Source organism: Siniperca chuatsi, linkage group LG4 (genome assembly GCF_020085105.1).
Source record: "Siniperca chuatsi isolate FFG_IHB_CAS linkage group LG4, ASM2008510v1, whole genome shotgun sequence".
NCBI lineage: Eukaryota > Metazoa > Chordata > Actinopteri > Centrarchiformes > Sinipercidae > Siniperca > Siniperca chuatsi.
The window spans coordinates 17,789,336-17,805,492 of NC_058045.1; the positions used below are offsets into that span (position 1 = coordinate 17,789,336).

Genomic DNA, 16,157 nt, shown 5'->3' on the forward strand with positions numbered 1-16,157 from the left:
GCTCAATTTGAAATCTAACACCAAGACATATGAGGTGGTTAGAGGTAGAAAACAAGTGCACATATCAACAGCCATCTTCAGATGTTACCACTTTAAGCCCCAAATCCTTAAAACCGAAATATGACAACAGGACAGAATATGAATTCAATTGAGACAAAACCCTATTTATCAGCAGTGATTTATTATCATTCATGTTTCCTCTTAGAAACACCTGGCCTCTTTGATCAAGTAAATGCAGAAAAAAAGTTAGATACATTCAGATAAACATGAGCACCTGTTTTTTTAGATTCTTCCACTACTAGTCCTTGGCTTTAGAAAGCCAAATTAAACGGGACAACAAAGTACAAGGTAAGTCCAACCACACACCTGATCGGTCTGTACAGTAGGCAAACAAACTACTATAGACAACAAAATGGTGAACAAGTTTTTCACGAACATTTCTTTTTAAAGAAAGCAATGCAGAGTAGTAAAGGATATCACCAAGAGTAAGGTTTAGGCCGGGCCTATTCAATTCATCTTGCTTACTTCTCATCTCTGCTGAGAATTCCACTTGCGCAGTACCGATCGGGCAGGATGTAGGACGTAGCGACACCGCCTATCATATCTTTCACAAGTCAACTTTTTGTAATGTTTGTGGATATGAGAGCACCAGGCTGGACAGTGACAAAATGTAGGCAAACATTTTTGCAAAATAATGGGGGTTGCAGCTCAGCCATTGAGACATGAAGCCTGCATTATAATCCTTTTCACTCCAAAATAAAATCTATATCATCTACTGTATTGTGGCGTTGTAGTCTCCATTGTTTAAAAACAGAATGCCCAAAAACAAATGAAATCTCACTTATTCAGGGAAATGGTTTATTTATTATTATTATTTTTAGTCCTTTGGCACAAAAACAAAATATCTCCTGGTTCTCTAAAACCTGGTTTTCTACATTTCAGTCATGGGTTGAAAAAAGGATAATGCTGAGGACATAGGAACATAGGAAAACAAGTATGCCTCAAGAGAAGACGCTGTTATTTAAGAAGAGTGACTCTTATATTCATTTCAAACTACTGAGCCAGAATTCACCTTTAGTATGCTGGATGAGATTTAGCTCATTAGACATGGATATTAGATGTGGAAGACAGATAACAGAGGCTTTCAAATACAAAACATAAACCACTTAACTCTATAAACTAGAACCATTTATGTAATTCGCAACAGGCAACACAGATGAAAGGAACATATAAGTGGATATATCAAATCTATATTATTTACAACCAATCTAAAATTGTTTAATTACTCTACTGATAAATGTTCTACAAAAATTGCATAACTTTCCTTAATGTGACAAACTTCTTAAATATGCATAGTCTGCATACTTTTATACCACTTCTTACCAACAAAATGAGTTTTGCCACTGATAAATACCCCTTCCCTCCCACAAAACAAAAAAGCCATAGAAAACTCAAAGCACGCTGCATTCTCCCAGTGATATGCCTGTGGAGAAAGCTACCTGATTTATCACTCCATGGAAGGGTCTTTGAGATTTGCCTCTTTAAGGCGCAACCTCAAGGCCTCCTGGTAAGCTTCTGAGCTGTACTACACAAAAACGGCAGTTCTTGGCAGTGACAGTCCAAGCACTAGACACCAGCAGGTGCTGTTCAAGTGATCAACAAAATTTAGTTAAGATAGAAAGCTTAACATTATAGAAAATGTTCCATCTTGAAGCTGTGAGCAAATCTTAGTTAACCGCTTAGATTGGGTAAGTCAGAGAGTTTGAGATCACACCCAGTGGTAGGACACAAAGTAAATCATAGTATAACACACAAATTAGTGTTTGTGGTGGGTGTGGCTGTCCTTGCCTGTAGTTCACGCCTCCTCATGGGCTGTCATAGGTTTTCATGGCCTCAGTCTGAAACTCCTCTGCCTTCCCTGAGTCCTCCCCTTTCTTGTGTTTCCTAGCATGTTTGTATTTGTCCACGTATGCCTTGACCAGATTGCCCACCTTTACAGGGTTGATCTCCCCGCTCTTGCTGTGGCACACCTGATGACCAGGAACACAAGATAACAACATAAATTCTAAGGAAATCTCCTTCAACTGACGACCTGAGACACTGAGTTTATTACTCAAAAGCTATTAGGGCTTAAAGTTGTTGGCCGGTGACAAAACTTTCAGTATGTTGGCAAAATGTTTAACCCACCTTCTGGACGGCTTTGCGTAGAATCTCTTTGTATTCATCCTTGTTGATGTCTCTCCTCTGGTAGAAAGGCTTGATAGCTAGCTTCACCTCCTCTATAGCTCTCTCCTGCATGTGCAGCTTCTTCAGGTACTGTTGGCAGGAGTAAAACATCACAAATGTCATGATAAAGTTTTCACAATTATTCTCCAAGTAGGAAGGAGTTATAATATTTATTCAAAACCAAAGACAACATGAGACTACTTGAGATATCCAGTTCAAAGAATGAACATTCAAAAGCCAGATTCACCTGGTCTTTCCTCAAATCCCCTTCCTCTGCTTCTCCTTGTCCAGTGGTTGATAACCTCTCAGGATGTACACCATCACATCTAGAGGAGTTACTGAGAGGACCAACAGCACCCTTAATGGAGGAGTCACTGACAGCTCCAGTGATGTCCTGTGAAAGTCAAGACAGATTATATGGATAAGAAAATGATTAGGTTAAAAGATTCCAGGAGGACAGAATAAAAGATAAAAGATAAATTCCGTAATTTAGGGCTGTTATGTATCTTATATAGACTTATATATTACATGACTATAGATAATATATTGATAAGGACTTAGTTTGGAATTAGTGATTACATAAATGTGTAGACAACAGTTTTGATTTCCACAGTATAGCTTTTACTTTCATTTATTCTGAAAATACTTCAGTATCAGTTTTAGTTTCTACCACATGACTTTACCCAGACAATACATTTGCTTCTTCTAGATAAACACTGCCACCCTCTGGTCATTTTTAACAACATTAAATGCTTGATGCATTTCTCAAAATACTTGATGCTAGAAATTTAATGGTTAACTCTGCAGTGACAAATGACTCTGTCCTACCTGACTGGACGTCTGGACTGTCGAAGAGGGTCTGCGAGTTCCTTCCTGCTTCAACTTCAATTTATACAGAGCCAGCTCTGTGCAAGAAAGAATTCAGAAATTATTTAGCTGAGAGGCAGATACAAAACACATTTTTGATCTCTATCAAAATATAAAAGATCAACTTATATGTGTGTGATAGGCGACTGTGTGTGAAACTTGATCTAGAATCTTTTTACATCTTAATTCTTTTTATTTTCACTTCTTTACATCACTTTATAAATTAGTCACATCTGTTAGCAAACTGGTGTGGAGCATTCTAGCAGCAACACTTACTGCTTGCAGATTTCTCTGGTTGAGGCCCCTCAGGCTCCTGTATATTCCAGGTAACCCTCTTCACTTGAGTCTTGGATTTCGCTCCCACTACAGTCGACACCTGCTCTCCTTCAGCCTTCCCCTCTTCTACTTCCTTTTCTTGTTTGACAGATAAGCCACTTCCCTCTGTGGGCTCAGACTTAACATAGTCCAGGTTGTCTAGCATCACATCAACATTGAAGTCATCATCAGAGTCTGAGGGTTGCTGTACTTCCTGCTTTACAAGCAGAGTCAAACCAACAGTGTTTGGTTGTTCGGCGGAGGCCATTAGCACTGGCTGAGACTGAGAGACTGTTTCCTGGTGGCTGTCTGCTGTAACAGGTGTGGTCAGTGTAGTTATTGAGGTGACAGGGGGTAAGTGGCATAATTCTGGGGAACTTGGCTCGGATTTAATTATGGTGATTTCACAAGTCTCAGTCTTGATTTTACAAGTCTCAGTCTTGATGGGGTCTTCATTGTTTACCTCCTCATCTATGCCTTTGACTACCATCAAAGCATGGATGTCAGTCTCTTCTTTCTTAATTGGTTTAGTAATAGGAGAATCTTCAAACATATCAAGAGATCGCTGTTTTTCTTTCTTAATTTCTTTTCCAACCTTCATCTCTTTCATAATTTCTGCTGTTATGGCCTGGCTGTCTGCCTTGAGGTCTTTACCTTCCTTTTTAAATTTAGAGGCAGCAGTACAGAAGGGAGTCTGTTTATTCACTGTAGCAACTTTTTCCTCTTTGAGGGAGCTTCGAGTGATATCCTTCTCTTTTTTCTTGTCCTGTGACTGTATTGTGTGTTTAGAGGACGAAACACATGACCCTGAAGTTTTCTGTGAACTCTTGGAAGATGATCCTTCTTCTTTCCTTCTTTCTCTTGAGCTGGATCTAGACCTGCGCCTCCTCTTGTCTTTTGACCGTGACTCCACCTTGTCTCGGGAGGAGAGAGACAATTGTTGCAGTCGTGTGTGGTCTTTCCTCCTTTCCCTAGATCTGGATCTGGACCGTGACTTTGAGCAAGACCAACCACGTTTATGGTCCTTCGATCTAGATCTGGACCTGGAAAGTGATTTTGAGTGAGACCGACCATGTCTCTTGTCCTTTGACACCCGTCTTTTCTCACAGTCTCTCTCTCTGACATCATTTCTCTCCTTGCTCCTTCGTTTATGCTTCTTCCTTCTTGAATGCTCTCTGCTGCTAGAGCTGGAACCAGACCTAAAATCAGTAATGACAGACAAAACCCTTAACTGAAGAAAACAATTTGGTCCTCAATGATGGTTATTAAATAATTGATACCAGGAATATTGGACAAAGTATTACATATTTACCTAGATCGCCTCCTGTCTTTGTCCTGTCGTGACCAGGACCGCCTTCTCTTTCTGCAAGCCCTATCGGGGGAATTGGACTGAGAGTTTTCCGAGGATGAGTGTGCCCTCCTCCTCTCTCTGGACCTTGACTGCCTGAAAGTCCTTTCTCTGTCCTTCTCCTTTTCTTTTTGCCGGCCTCCCTGGCCTGAGGCATGATTGTCTCCTCTCCTGCCCCTGTCTGTCTCTGAACTGCTAGTGTGTCGCTCCTTCGAAGGTTGGAGGGTTTTCTTCTTATGGCCCAAATCTCTTAATGGGGACTTGGAACAGGATTTGGAATCCGATTTAGTTTCTGCCTTTTGTTTTTTCTTGGTGGGAGCAGAGCTGGATGCTGATGAATTATTATTCTTACAGTAAGGGGGAGGACTGTTGGGAGTTCCAACACTCTGTCCACTCTCCTCTTCTAGGGTCTCTCTCTCAGTCTTAAGATCCAGGCTGTGATGAACAGGTAATGTTGTGTCTGCAATCTCTGAATTTAAACTTTTTACGCTGTGACCAAACCTTTCAGCTTCCCCTGCATCATCTAACCCTGGCTCTTTCTTAACTTTAATGTTAGGTAATGCTGTTTGTTTCTCAGTCTCAGTGTCTACTAATGTTGATTCTTTTTCAACCTTGATATATTCCTCTGAGCATCTGACCTCCCGTGATATGGTTTCCTGAGCACTAGATCCCATTGGTTCTTCCTGTGAGACCTTAATCTCCTGTGTTTCAGTTTTCACATGAAGCAGGTCCTGTTTGCTTTGCACTAAACCCCTCTTGTTTCCTAAACTAGGAGCCTTCCTCTCATGTGTGGAGTGTCGGAAGATGCCATCCAGGCTTGTGTTCTCAGCTTCATCGTCTGAGCTGCTCGAGTCTGACAGAGTGGGATTAAAGGGATCATAGATATTATTACTGTCTTGTTCCTTATTGACCGGTGTATGTGACGCCAGGAGCATCTGTTTATCCCTGTGCAGCTGTCTCTTTCTTGCTTCATCTTTCTTTTCTCTCCAGTGTTCCTGCATGCTGTCTCCACTAGTAGAGGGTGACGCAACGCTTAGCCGCCTTGAACGCCAGGAGTTCCCACTGGAGTTAATACGGAAGCTCACTGCTGATGATGATGAGGAAGATGAGGAATAACGTGGCTGGCTGGCAGGAGAGCCAGTGGAGGAGGTAGAAGAGGAGAACGAGTTGGAGAAGGCTGATGACGAGCCTGCTCCGTCAGGCCTGTGCCTCTCAGCCTGACCATCAGCCTTGCCTTTTTGCTGGTCCACACTTTGCTGCCTTCCCTTGTCCCCAGCAAGATTGTTCATGCCTGTTTCCGGCATGTCGTAACCTTTACTACTGGTGGTAGAATTACTACTACTTCCCCTACTACTACTGCTTCTATTACTGCCACTGCTGCCACCTTGACTAGTGCCATCATTTGTGATACCACTGCTCCCCCTATTTATTTTTGGTATCCTAGGAAGCACCGACACGTCTACCCACATGGGCTTTGTAGGTGCTTTTTTAGATTGGGACTGTGATGGGTCCATTCCCTTGCTCTTGGAGCTGGAGTCTAGGGTGGGGTGGATAGATGAGAAGGGGCTGGGGGCTCTAACTCCATTGGTTCCCCGGTGACCAGGGGTGTGGGTGGGTCTGATTGGACGAGGTGGCTGCAAACTCAGATGATCTCGGGGTGGTAAATCAGAATGGGGAGATGATTGAATGTGGTTGGCTGAGGAGGACATGTAGGAGGGTAAGCGAGATGAGCTCTGCAAGAAAGGTCTGTTCATGGAGCGGTGGGAGGATCCTGGTAGGTCTCCATTGTAGTGGAGAGACAGAGAACTGTCTCCTTGGTTGGGTGACATCCCTAGGTTGATCTGGGTGCTGGCATCTTCTGAGCTACTGTTTTTGCTGCAACCTGGCTTTAATGCAGATGGCATCGCTGTAACACAAAAAATGTAAAAATGATAACACACATTTAAAGATGTAAATAATTAAAGCTGGAGTGCGGCACTTTTGTCTCCCCCTTCTGGCAGTGAGAGGAATTACACAAACACTGTTGACCATGCTGCCTTCAGTGAGCTTGCCCCAGGCTCGTGTTCAGAAATAGTTACAAAAATACAGAGAAATGTCCACAGTTCCAAGACAATAATCCATTATTTAGGTAGAGTAAATGTAATAGCTACATGGCCTACTCCAAATTTTTCACTAACTTGTCCAAGAGCAGTAACGTGACATCTGTGTCTGCCCTCAGTCCCTTCTCTCAGTGTTCTGCAACAAGGAAAAGCTAAAGCTACACCAATGATTATCTGTGTTTATCCTCGCCGTCGATTGCTTTCTTAATTTGACTGTAATTCTTCTTCTGATTGCTGAGTTTCTTTTTTATCTGGAGCATCAGAAACTTTTTTTGGACGCTTCTTAGGTTTTACTCCTAGTTGCTGTAGCCTACTCCGTCACTATGGTTGTTCCAGAGCCATGTAGAGAGAGAGTTGCGTCAACTCCGTTCAATTCAAGTGACTTTATTGGCGTGACTGCATACAATACAACCAAAGCATATTAACACAAAATATACAATCATAATAAACAAAATAAAGAATGCTCAATAATAAACACTCTCTCCAATGGAATTTATTTATTTATTTATTTTTTTAAAAACAGCAATGGTAGATCACAGAGATCTCTACATGGCTCTGGGTTGCTCCCCGCTTCCGCTCTGACTAACCAAATCAAATCGTAAAACCCATCATTACGAAATACAGAGAGATTTACCTGGCGGTGATAGGCTAAATCAGCATTGTGTGAACTTGTTTGGCAAGGGCTTGACTCTTACGGACATTCATTTATATGTCCCACACTCTAGCTTTAAGTTCTTTTGTTTTGCTCAGCAGATTACACTGACTTACTCAATGTACACAGTTCACATTAATTATTCTGAGTAAAACGTCACAGTGTCGGGGAAAACCAGTTCAAAACGGTTCAGGCTCAGTCAGTCACAATCAGCTGAGAATGAGTGAGGAATAACTAACTCACTGCCAATGTGGGAAAACACTAGCAGCACTGCTGGCCTCTTGTGTCACCAGATTGAAGATAGTTTGATATTCACCAACTGGACGTGCATTTTACATACAGGGTTCCCACACCTTCTTGAACATCAAATTTAAGGACTTTTCAAAGACTTGCCTGGCCCAATTACCTCAAATGCAAGGGCCCAACACGGCATAGTTTGAGACACGGATCAAGTACTATTACAACACTGAGAATTTGTATAATGAGAACTAGCAGGTTTTACAGAAGCTCACAGACAACAATTAAAAAGAGAAGAGGCTTGAATGTGTGAACACTTTGTTACAGTAATGGAAGACTATGTGGCAGAACGTAGCCTATTTACTAACGTTAAGTAAAAAAAATCAAAAGAACTTAAATTTCTATTCTTGCACAAAATATATACATTCAAGAACTTTCAATGACCCATGTCTATGTATGTCCATTTTCAAAAACTTTCAATGCCTTGATTTTTTCTGTTCTTTTGCTGTTTAGACTCTGTGTTGTGTCAGGTACACTTACTTGGCATTGTAGCTTTAAGGGAACCATCTCGATTAATAACAACATCAGAGCTGTCCATCAAGAGCATGCTCTGTCCTGATAGAATACTGCCCAGCAGGTCAGGCACAGGAGCTGCTTCCACAACACCTCCTGATTGGGGGATATCCATACCCCTCCTGGTATAGCAAAGCAAACCTTTAATTAGATCAACCATATTTCATAAGTATTCATCAAGCTAGATATCATCTCGATCACAAAGACTGAGACAGAGGCTAAGATAGATATTATATATATCTCTCTCTATAATATATATCTCGATAGATAGCTAAATAGATATCTATCTATCTAATAACCAACCCTACACATCATGGCAAAAAGTGGGTGTTACCTGGAAAGGCTTGCTGTGACTGGTCGAGCTACAGGCTGGTGAGAGCGAAGGGCAGAGCGAGAGATCCCTCGTCTCTTGGCCTCCAACAGCGATGTAACGTGGGCCTGCTGCTCATCCTCCTCACTGGTCAAATCAATACCATAAAGCACAATTTGCTTAATAATTAACACAGTACATGCTATCTACATACAAAAACAGTGAAACATACATAAATACTATCCACACATGTACCATATACTTAGATAGATGATAACCACATAATAGTTAATGATTATGATACAGCTGACCCGAACTATTCAAATATTTTGTTGTAAACTGGATTTGTAATCGTAAGTCAGTATTGAAGAGAAAATGTTTTGTTTGCATCGCACATCCATGCTGTTTAGCATCAAAGCAAAGCACACATCACCCTGTGTGACTCCCTTGTCAACACTGTGGATGGAGTCTTTCCACTTCCTGGGCACCATCATCACCCAGGACCTCAAGTGGGAGCTGACCATCAGCTCCCTCACCAAGAAAACCCAGCAGAGGATGCACTTCCTGCGGCAGCTGAAGAAATTCAACCTGCCAAAGACAACGATGGTGCACTTCTACACCACCATCATCGAGTCCATCCTCACGTATCAGCTCCGCTGAGAAGGTGATTGGCTTAAATCTACCTTCCCTCCAGGACCTGTATGCCTCCAGGACCCTGTGGTCTTACGCGAGATCCCTTGCCTCACGCCACAAAAAACAGTTTCTTTCCATCTGAAGCTGGCCTCATCAACAAGGCCTGGGACCCCCACTGACACTGACTTTCATACCCACCCAGTCCCCCCCACATAGCATATCATACAGTCAGTATATCATACTGTAAACTGTACACATTCCCATGTAAATATTTTGCACATTGCACAAACTGTCATTTAAATTTGTCATATTGTACATATTCTTTATTATTTTCTTATGTTTTAATATTCTTTAATATCTTATTGTCAATTGTATTATTTATATTTGTGATTCTTGAACTGCAGTACTTGCTTTATCTTTGTTCATATTTATACTATGTTTATTGTTTTGCACCAAAATTCCAAAGCAAGTTCCTTGTATGTGTAATCCTACTTGGCAATAAAGCTGATTCTGAAAGGATTTCAGTGGATAGACATGTCAAAGAAATCAGCTGTGTGGGAGTATTTTACACAAGAAAAAAAGCTTGGTTCAAAGTATGTGATAAGAAGTTTCTGTACCAAGGAGTCGGGACCACTAGACCAGTGTGTGAGTGGCACTATCTCCATCTACCATCCCTACATATTAAACGATATCAGAAACATCAATCAATAAAATGTTATTCAGGTAGGCCCTACAATATGAACAAGTCTTCTTACCGTTCCACAAATGGATCCAGGTCAAATGGATCTCCATAGATAGAGAGGGATGCAGCGCCTATGTCAGCACGCATGCTGCTTAGCGTGTGCTCTGATGGCCGGTATACTGTAGGAAGCGAAGAGCTCTTCTTGTCCTTTACAATTCTGAGATTATTAGCAATCCGGCTTCGAGGAGTGGCTGCCTTTTTCAACACCTAATGGAAAAACGTAGGTATAAAGTTTATCTAGACAGAAAAGCATCTTGTGACTACGAGAATGTAGTTATTCATTGTTCACATTCAGTGTTAGATACATCTAGTGAAACGTTTAAAACCAAATCACTTAAATCTCAAGACTGATGTTGAGTGACACACTCACCAGCTTTTTTCTGGATTTAGTCTTCCTCCCTCTCCGTTTCCTCCTCTTGACTCCTGTACTTCCTACTTTACCGTTTTTACCCTTAGCAGAAGATGTCTTCTTGCTTTTGACTTTTCTGCGCTTTCCTGTTCAATCAATCATAAAAGTTATCCCTCATCACAAACACATCACTATTTCAAAGCTATCTCTTGCCTTTCCTTCCACTACATCTGTTAATGTGTGTGTTTGTGATTTTGCTAACCCTATCAGAAAATTGTTGTGTATTTGGATGTGTGTGATTACTTACCGCTCTTGCGCGTGCGTCTAGATGGGACACGAGGTGCAAAGTCCCGTATATACACAGCCGTGTTAAGCCCAGCCACCACAGCATTAATAGTCTCATCCAGCCAAGTGGACTGCATCAGATACGTTGGAGCCAACTAGTAAGAAAAAGTTTGCATCGCTTTCACAAATCATTGTTGTCTGAATACGAACACATCCCAAACACATGCACTGCTCCTTAACGCAAGCATTTCAATCAACAATCACATTACAAAAAATGTCAAAAACACATGCCATCATTTCTGCTGTCAGCAGCACTAAAGTACATTTCCCAAATATACAACTTAATAAGTCATACATGTCATCAGTAAATCTAATCTGTACAACATCAAGACATTTCTGCAAGATTCACCTTTGCTCATATGCTGTGGAAGTGAGTTAGAAAATAAGCCAAGACAGAAGCGTCACGCCTCATGCCAAACCTGTGATGTGCGTGCCTGTGTGATGCGATGTCGGTTGACATTAGCTCGAACCCTCTCACTCTGCTGAGTTCGGGCAATAGCTCTGGTGGGACCTGCAGCACGGGACTGAGAGCGACTGGTGGCAGGACGGGCAGTAGAAGGTAGGCTCTCTGTATCACTAAATTCTTCAGCTGAACCCCCTGAGTTAAGAAGATATAAACATCTGACTTGTGAAAAGACGCTAATGAGTGCAAACAATTCTTTGAGTTCTTAAGCATGGCCACTTGTAATATAATGAATTAAGTTATAGTTAATATGTAGTTTTTATATGAATACATTACATACATTTTTTACAATATATTTTTGTTGAAAGTGAGTTACCTACACAAAGAGCAATTTTGCAAAAAAAAAAATTCTAAACAAAAACATAAAAACAAACTATGGCAACATAAATTCACTGATATATGTAAGATACAGTATATTAAAAGTTTTCTTTCTGTCTGTAAAGGACTACCATGTCCAAAATATTGATTGAGCAAGTATGAATTTAAGAAGGCAAACAACTTAAAAGGCTTACTTGAGTGACGGTTGTTGGCTTCACACTCAGGGCAGAACCATTCCTCTACAGGAACAGCGTCAAGAGGTGGCGTGAGACACTCCATGTGATACCTATAGAACAAAAAGGCTTAACAAATTTCACTGATGATAAGAACTTTGACAATAGGTTTTAAGGCTGTAAAAAAGAAAGGGTTACTTAGTACAGTAATATCTATCTCACCCAGCATCACAGCCATCACAGAGCAAGAGGCGGTCCTCACGGTCACTGCCCCCACACACCTCACAGTTGGTCTGCTCCAGGTCCACATTTACTGTTTCCTCTTGACCTTCCTTAACAGGCTTTTGTACTGTGATCTGAATTAAGCAGTCATTACAAAAAGCACACATAAGCAATTAGTCCACACAACATAAATGTATATAGAGATAATCTGAGTTAATAAATGTTCCCGAAGTTATGCCACCGAAGACTGAACACACTCACCATTTTCTTCACTTTGCCTCCATAACATTTCCGTAGGTATATGTTGTTGAAGGAAATACGGTCTACAGGACACGAGTTTGCATTCTAAATAGTGAAGAACAAAAACCCTGAACATGAGCCATTTCGTTTCTCTACCAGAGATGCTTTTTAAATGCAGAGCATATATTGATAATCAAAGGATATAAGGTGCTCTCTACAAAGTGCTTTCTCCTTGGATAATACAACATTAAGTAAGACCCACCTTGGCCCATTCAAGGATGCAGTCCAGACAGAAGTAGTGCTCACACCTCTCTGGTGTTGCAACAGGCTGGCTGCTGAATGAGTTAAGGCAGATGGGACACTTCTCTGCATCCTCATCTGAGCTCATCCCTGCAAGGTCAGCAGAGGTTCCCCCAAAAGCTCCATCCTCAGCCTTAGCATCTGCCTCCTCTTCCTCATCTGATAAAAGTGTAAAGTTAAAATCTATTGTGTATGTACCATGCAAACTATATTTATAGAGGATATTGCAGCATAACACAGAGTAGTGGGAAAATAATGTTACATATACTAAATGCCATAAGTGTGTAGTGTATCGCAGAAGCTTTTTAAGGCTTGTTAAGTTACAAAAATTCCAATATTGTGTAGGGCAGCTAAAAATGTTATACTACAGTACATTTTGTAATTACATGAATCTTAAATCAGAGAAACAAGTTGAGCAAAGACTAATTATATGATAATCAGTAGGGGGAAAAAAGCAGACCACCACCACCATCTTTGACAACAGTATAAAATGCACATTCAGTTACTCCTACCATCCTCCTCCTCTTCTTCTTCTTCTTCTTCTTCCTCCTCATCATCATCATCCTCCTCCTCCTCCTCCTCTCCATCTAGGTGATCCTCCTCTTCTTCCTCACCACTGTCAGATTCGCCCTCCTCAGACCCTGCTTCAACATCGTCTGAGTCATCTAGGAGGAAAAATATTAAAATACACACACAATGCATGAGGTTTTAAAATCGTTTAGGTATGTTTGATACTGTACTTGGGAGTGAATGCAATTTGATAAAAACATTTACTCATTCATTGATCAGCTCATGATCTCATACATAACAAACATGTCAAACAAGCTACCTGAGATGGCCCACAACGCAGACCTTTTTCCTTTGCTGTGGGACGTATTGCGGTTGATCAGCTCATCTTGGCTGTCATCCTCATCCATGGCTGACCATTAGAACAGCTAAACAAACTCTCTGACAGCTTTTCTCTAAAATAATCCTTAGAAGATAAAGACCAAAATTGCAGACAGTGTTTAAATAAAAGATAATGTCTGGATTTTTCTTGAGTTCATATTTTAACGAGTATGACACAATTAGGTCTTATTGAATCTCATTAAGAATTAAGTGTATTGGAAACCTGTAACACAGTCTACTCACTGTTAAAAGGACAGCTGATGATGGCAAGATTTTCGACCACCTTTATGGAATGGCAAGGTGATTGTTTTTACCCGAATCCTTGAGCAGAAAGGGAAAATGATCAGCAAGCATGTGCTCTTGGTCTATGTGATGTAGTAACAACTACAGTGAACCGACAAATTAAGTTAAATAAGATGTTCTTTCTAACCACGAGTGACATTTGAGAGCTCGTGGCTGGTGCAGAAACTATAAAACAGCAGTTTTAATGGACCGGATTTTGTAACTTACTGTTACTGTTTGCTAACAAATAGGAAAAGGTTACCTAACATTAGCTAGCTAGCCAGCAGGAGCCTGCAGACTATGCTAAGGCTACATTTGTAAACAAAGAAGAAAGCTCGGAACCAAACAGAGTACTTCATCTTTGCCTCATATAAAATATACATGGAGCGTATATGTAGATATACACATTATAGATATACGCACTGACAAGAATGTGAGACTAGCCTGTAACGCTGTTCTTACTTATCAAATGACGCTAGCTAGTAACATTAGCTTAGTGTAGCGTGTTAGCTAGCCTCAGAATAGCTAAATTTAGCGAACGTCAACTACAAGCTCCTTCAGACTCTAAATACTCTGCACTAAAAACACTGAGTGTGTATGTGTGTGTGTGTGTGTAGCTGCGGGGTTACACAAATTCCCCTTTCAACCCTCACAACTACAATGTCCTATTCGAGCACTTAATAGTAATTTCAAACCTACCCTATTAAGTAGCGTGAGGTATGTTAGGGTGATTTGAAGTCTCCACGGTTGTTGAGTGACACCACCGGCTGGCTAGAGACGGAAAAGGCCGAGTGCACTCTGTGACTTTTAAAGAGATAGTATCCGTTTATATGCGGTCAGACATATACAATACACGTAAATACTATATATTCTCTATTCAAATAGCTACAGTATGTATGTCTATTAGTATGGTTATTAATGTGTATTCATGTCATTTAGAGCGTGTCAAATCACAATAAAGGCACACTGTAATCACCACAGGGTAGCCCTATCACTACCATTACGATTTGATTAACAGGTATTTTAATAAATGGACTAACACGAGATAACAAATTAACCAAATGTTTTGTGATGCTATCTTTAGAGTAGTGAAGTAGGCCTATATTTCCAATTATAAAACACACAACATGTTTGAATTTTTCCCCGACATGGTACCTCATACCTCAATTATATTGTGAGTATAGGCTACTTAAAATTAATATGGTCGGGGGAAAAAAGAAGAAAACAAAAGAAAATACACAAACACACTCACAACAAAAGGCCAAGGATTTAAATGATGGTACCCACACTCACACAACTGACATATGGCCTCACATTTAGTACATATACAGTAGTTCAGTTTAGTAATAAAGTTTAAAGTGCACACTAATTAGTGGCAAATCTATGTCTAATGTGTGCAGGTGTAAGCTGTTTGACAAAAGTAACTTTTGAGGTGCATGTGTTAATGATTGCGTAGTGATAAATAATGACAAAGTTACTTTTTACATTCAGCACCTAACCCTTACTTTATACCAATCAAAACATTTTTAAAAGTCTGGTAAATCTTATCAAAATATTATAACAGTCTATTACCAGTAACAACAAACCACAAGCAGTCAGTACAGCAATCAAGTGCTACTGGCGCCCCCCAGTGGTAACTGGAACTTCAGAACAAAATCAGATGTTACATAATACAATGTAATCCTTATTTGCTACTTTATGTCATGGGGTTATGTGTATCCTGGCTGTGAATAATCCGACAGGGATTTGACAGTCAAAAATTGGTCAGAAGAAAACTCTAGAATACAGGCCTACCTAAACCAAAACCGTTGTTTGATAATATCCTAGAAACAAAGAGAGAACACCGTGTTGCAGCTGGCCAGTTGAAAAGGGGGTCAATTAAATGAAGTCCTTTTTGTGTACATCTAAAAAGGTAAATGCTATGATAGGATTACAATTCTTAAACTGAGCAATGGAATACAATGCATTTTCTATATTTAACTTCTAAATAAACCTAACATTTTTTCATGCGATGTTGAAATTTAAAGGCTAAACAGATTCGAATTGAAATGGTAGTTTCAAATTGATAATATGTGATACAATTTGTTAATGACAGGAGGGAGTCGTAAACTCTCATTCCGTAAATAATTGAGTGTTCATCCTCCTCCTCCTCCTCCTCGTCATCATCAGATCATACTGTCATGCTGCATCCTTGGTACGTGCACAGCCACACTCTGCTCATGGCAACACTGTACACAAGTAAGCCGAGTTCAACCACTTCACACTGTGGGGGTGGGGGCGTCCTTTGTCAAACCGGCTTAAAGTACACTTACTTCCTCCAGTAGCAGCTGGCGCATCACATGGCGTCTATTTAAGGGAAAAGAAACTTATGTCGCATTGATGTTTGCAATAAATAATCGGTCAGGACAGGAAACTGTTAACACGGTAATGGTTCATTCCTAATGTACGACGTGCAGAACTGAACGCGCCGCACCCCAACTATAACTCTAAAAGTCAACCGAACTTGCTGGACACATAAAACACACCTCCCAGAGATTTATATTTGTCGATTATGTATGGAGGGTGGGTCATTCAA

The 16,157-nt window shown here is 40.6% G+C and overlaps 1 protein-coding gene across 6 annotated transcripts; it reads right to left on the reverse strand.

Moving 5' to 3' along the window:
- Nucleotides 1-160: 160 nt before the first annotated feature.
- Nucleotides 161-16,044, reverse strand: phrf1 (PHD and ring finger domains 1). 6 transcript variants are annotated; one of them, XM_044193137.1, is made up of 21 exons: nucleotides 15,895-16,044; nucleotides 14,282-14,386; nucleotides 13,544-13,621; nucleotides 13,242-13,385; nucleotides 12,925-13,077; nucleotides 12,375-12,571; nucleotides 12,134-12,217; nucleotides 11,873-12,006; nucleotides 11,672-11,763; nucleotides 11,116-11,294; nucleotides 10,659-10,791; nucleotides 10,373-10,497; nucleotides 10,016-10,209; nucleotides 8,652-8,774; nucleotides 8,285-8,439; nucleotides 4,721-6,662; nucleotides 3,370-4,607; nucleotides 3,055-3,131; nucleotides 2,474-2,620; nucleotides 2,188-2,316; nucleotides 161-2,030 (listed from the first exon to the last, which is right to left on the reverse strand). In XM_044193137.1, exons 4-21 carry the CDS (start codon nucleotides 13,327-13,329, stop codon nucleotides 1,866-1,868), a joined length of 5,355 nt encoding a protein of 1,784 aa, XP_044049072.1. In that variant the 5' UTR covers nucleotides 13,330-13,385; nucleotides 13,544-13,621; nucleotides 14,282-14,386; nucleotides 15,895-16,044; the 3' UTR covers nucleotides 161-1,865. The 6 variants fall into 6 exon arrangements, with proteins under 6 accessions (XP_044049072.1, XP_044049073.1, XP_044049074.1 ...); XM_044193138.1 differs by lacking the exon at nucleotides 14,282-14,386 and having other exon boundaries at nucleotides 15,895-16,043; XM_044193139.1 differs by lacking the exon at nucleotides 15,895-16,044 and having other exon boundaries at nucleotides 11,131-11,294; nucleotides 14,282-14,661.
- Between the last annotated feature and the right edge of the window lie 113 nt (nucleotides 16,045-16,157).

What these genes read in the sequence shown, in the direction of transcription:
- phrf1 (XM_044193137.1), bottom strand. Translation starts at nt 13,329, where the DNA reads ATGGATGAGGATGACAGCCAAGATGAGCTGATCAACCGCAATACGTCC. An exon ending in AGAAGAAGAGGAGGAGGATG is followed by an intron (nt 12,572 to 12,924) that starts GTAGGAGTAACT and finishes CACTTTTATCAG; the next exon opens with ATGAGGAAGAGGAGGCAGAT. An exon ending in CCTTAAAGCTACAATGCCAA is followed by an intron (nt 6,663 to 8,284) that starts GTAAGTGTACCT and finishes TTTGTGTTACAG; the next exon opens with CGATGCCATCTGCATTAAAG.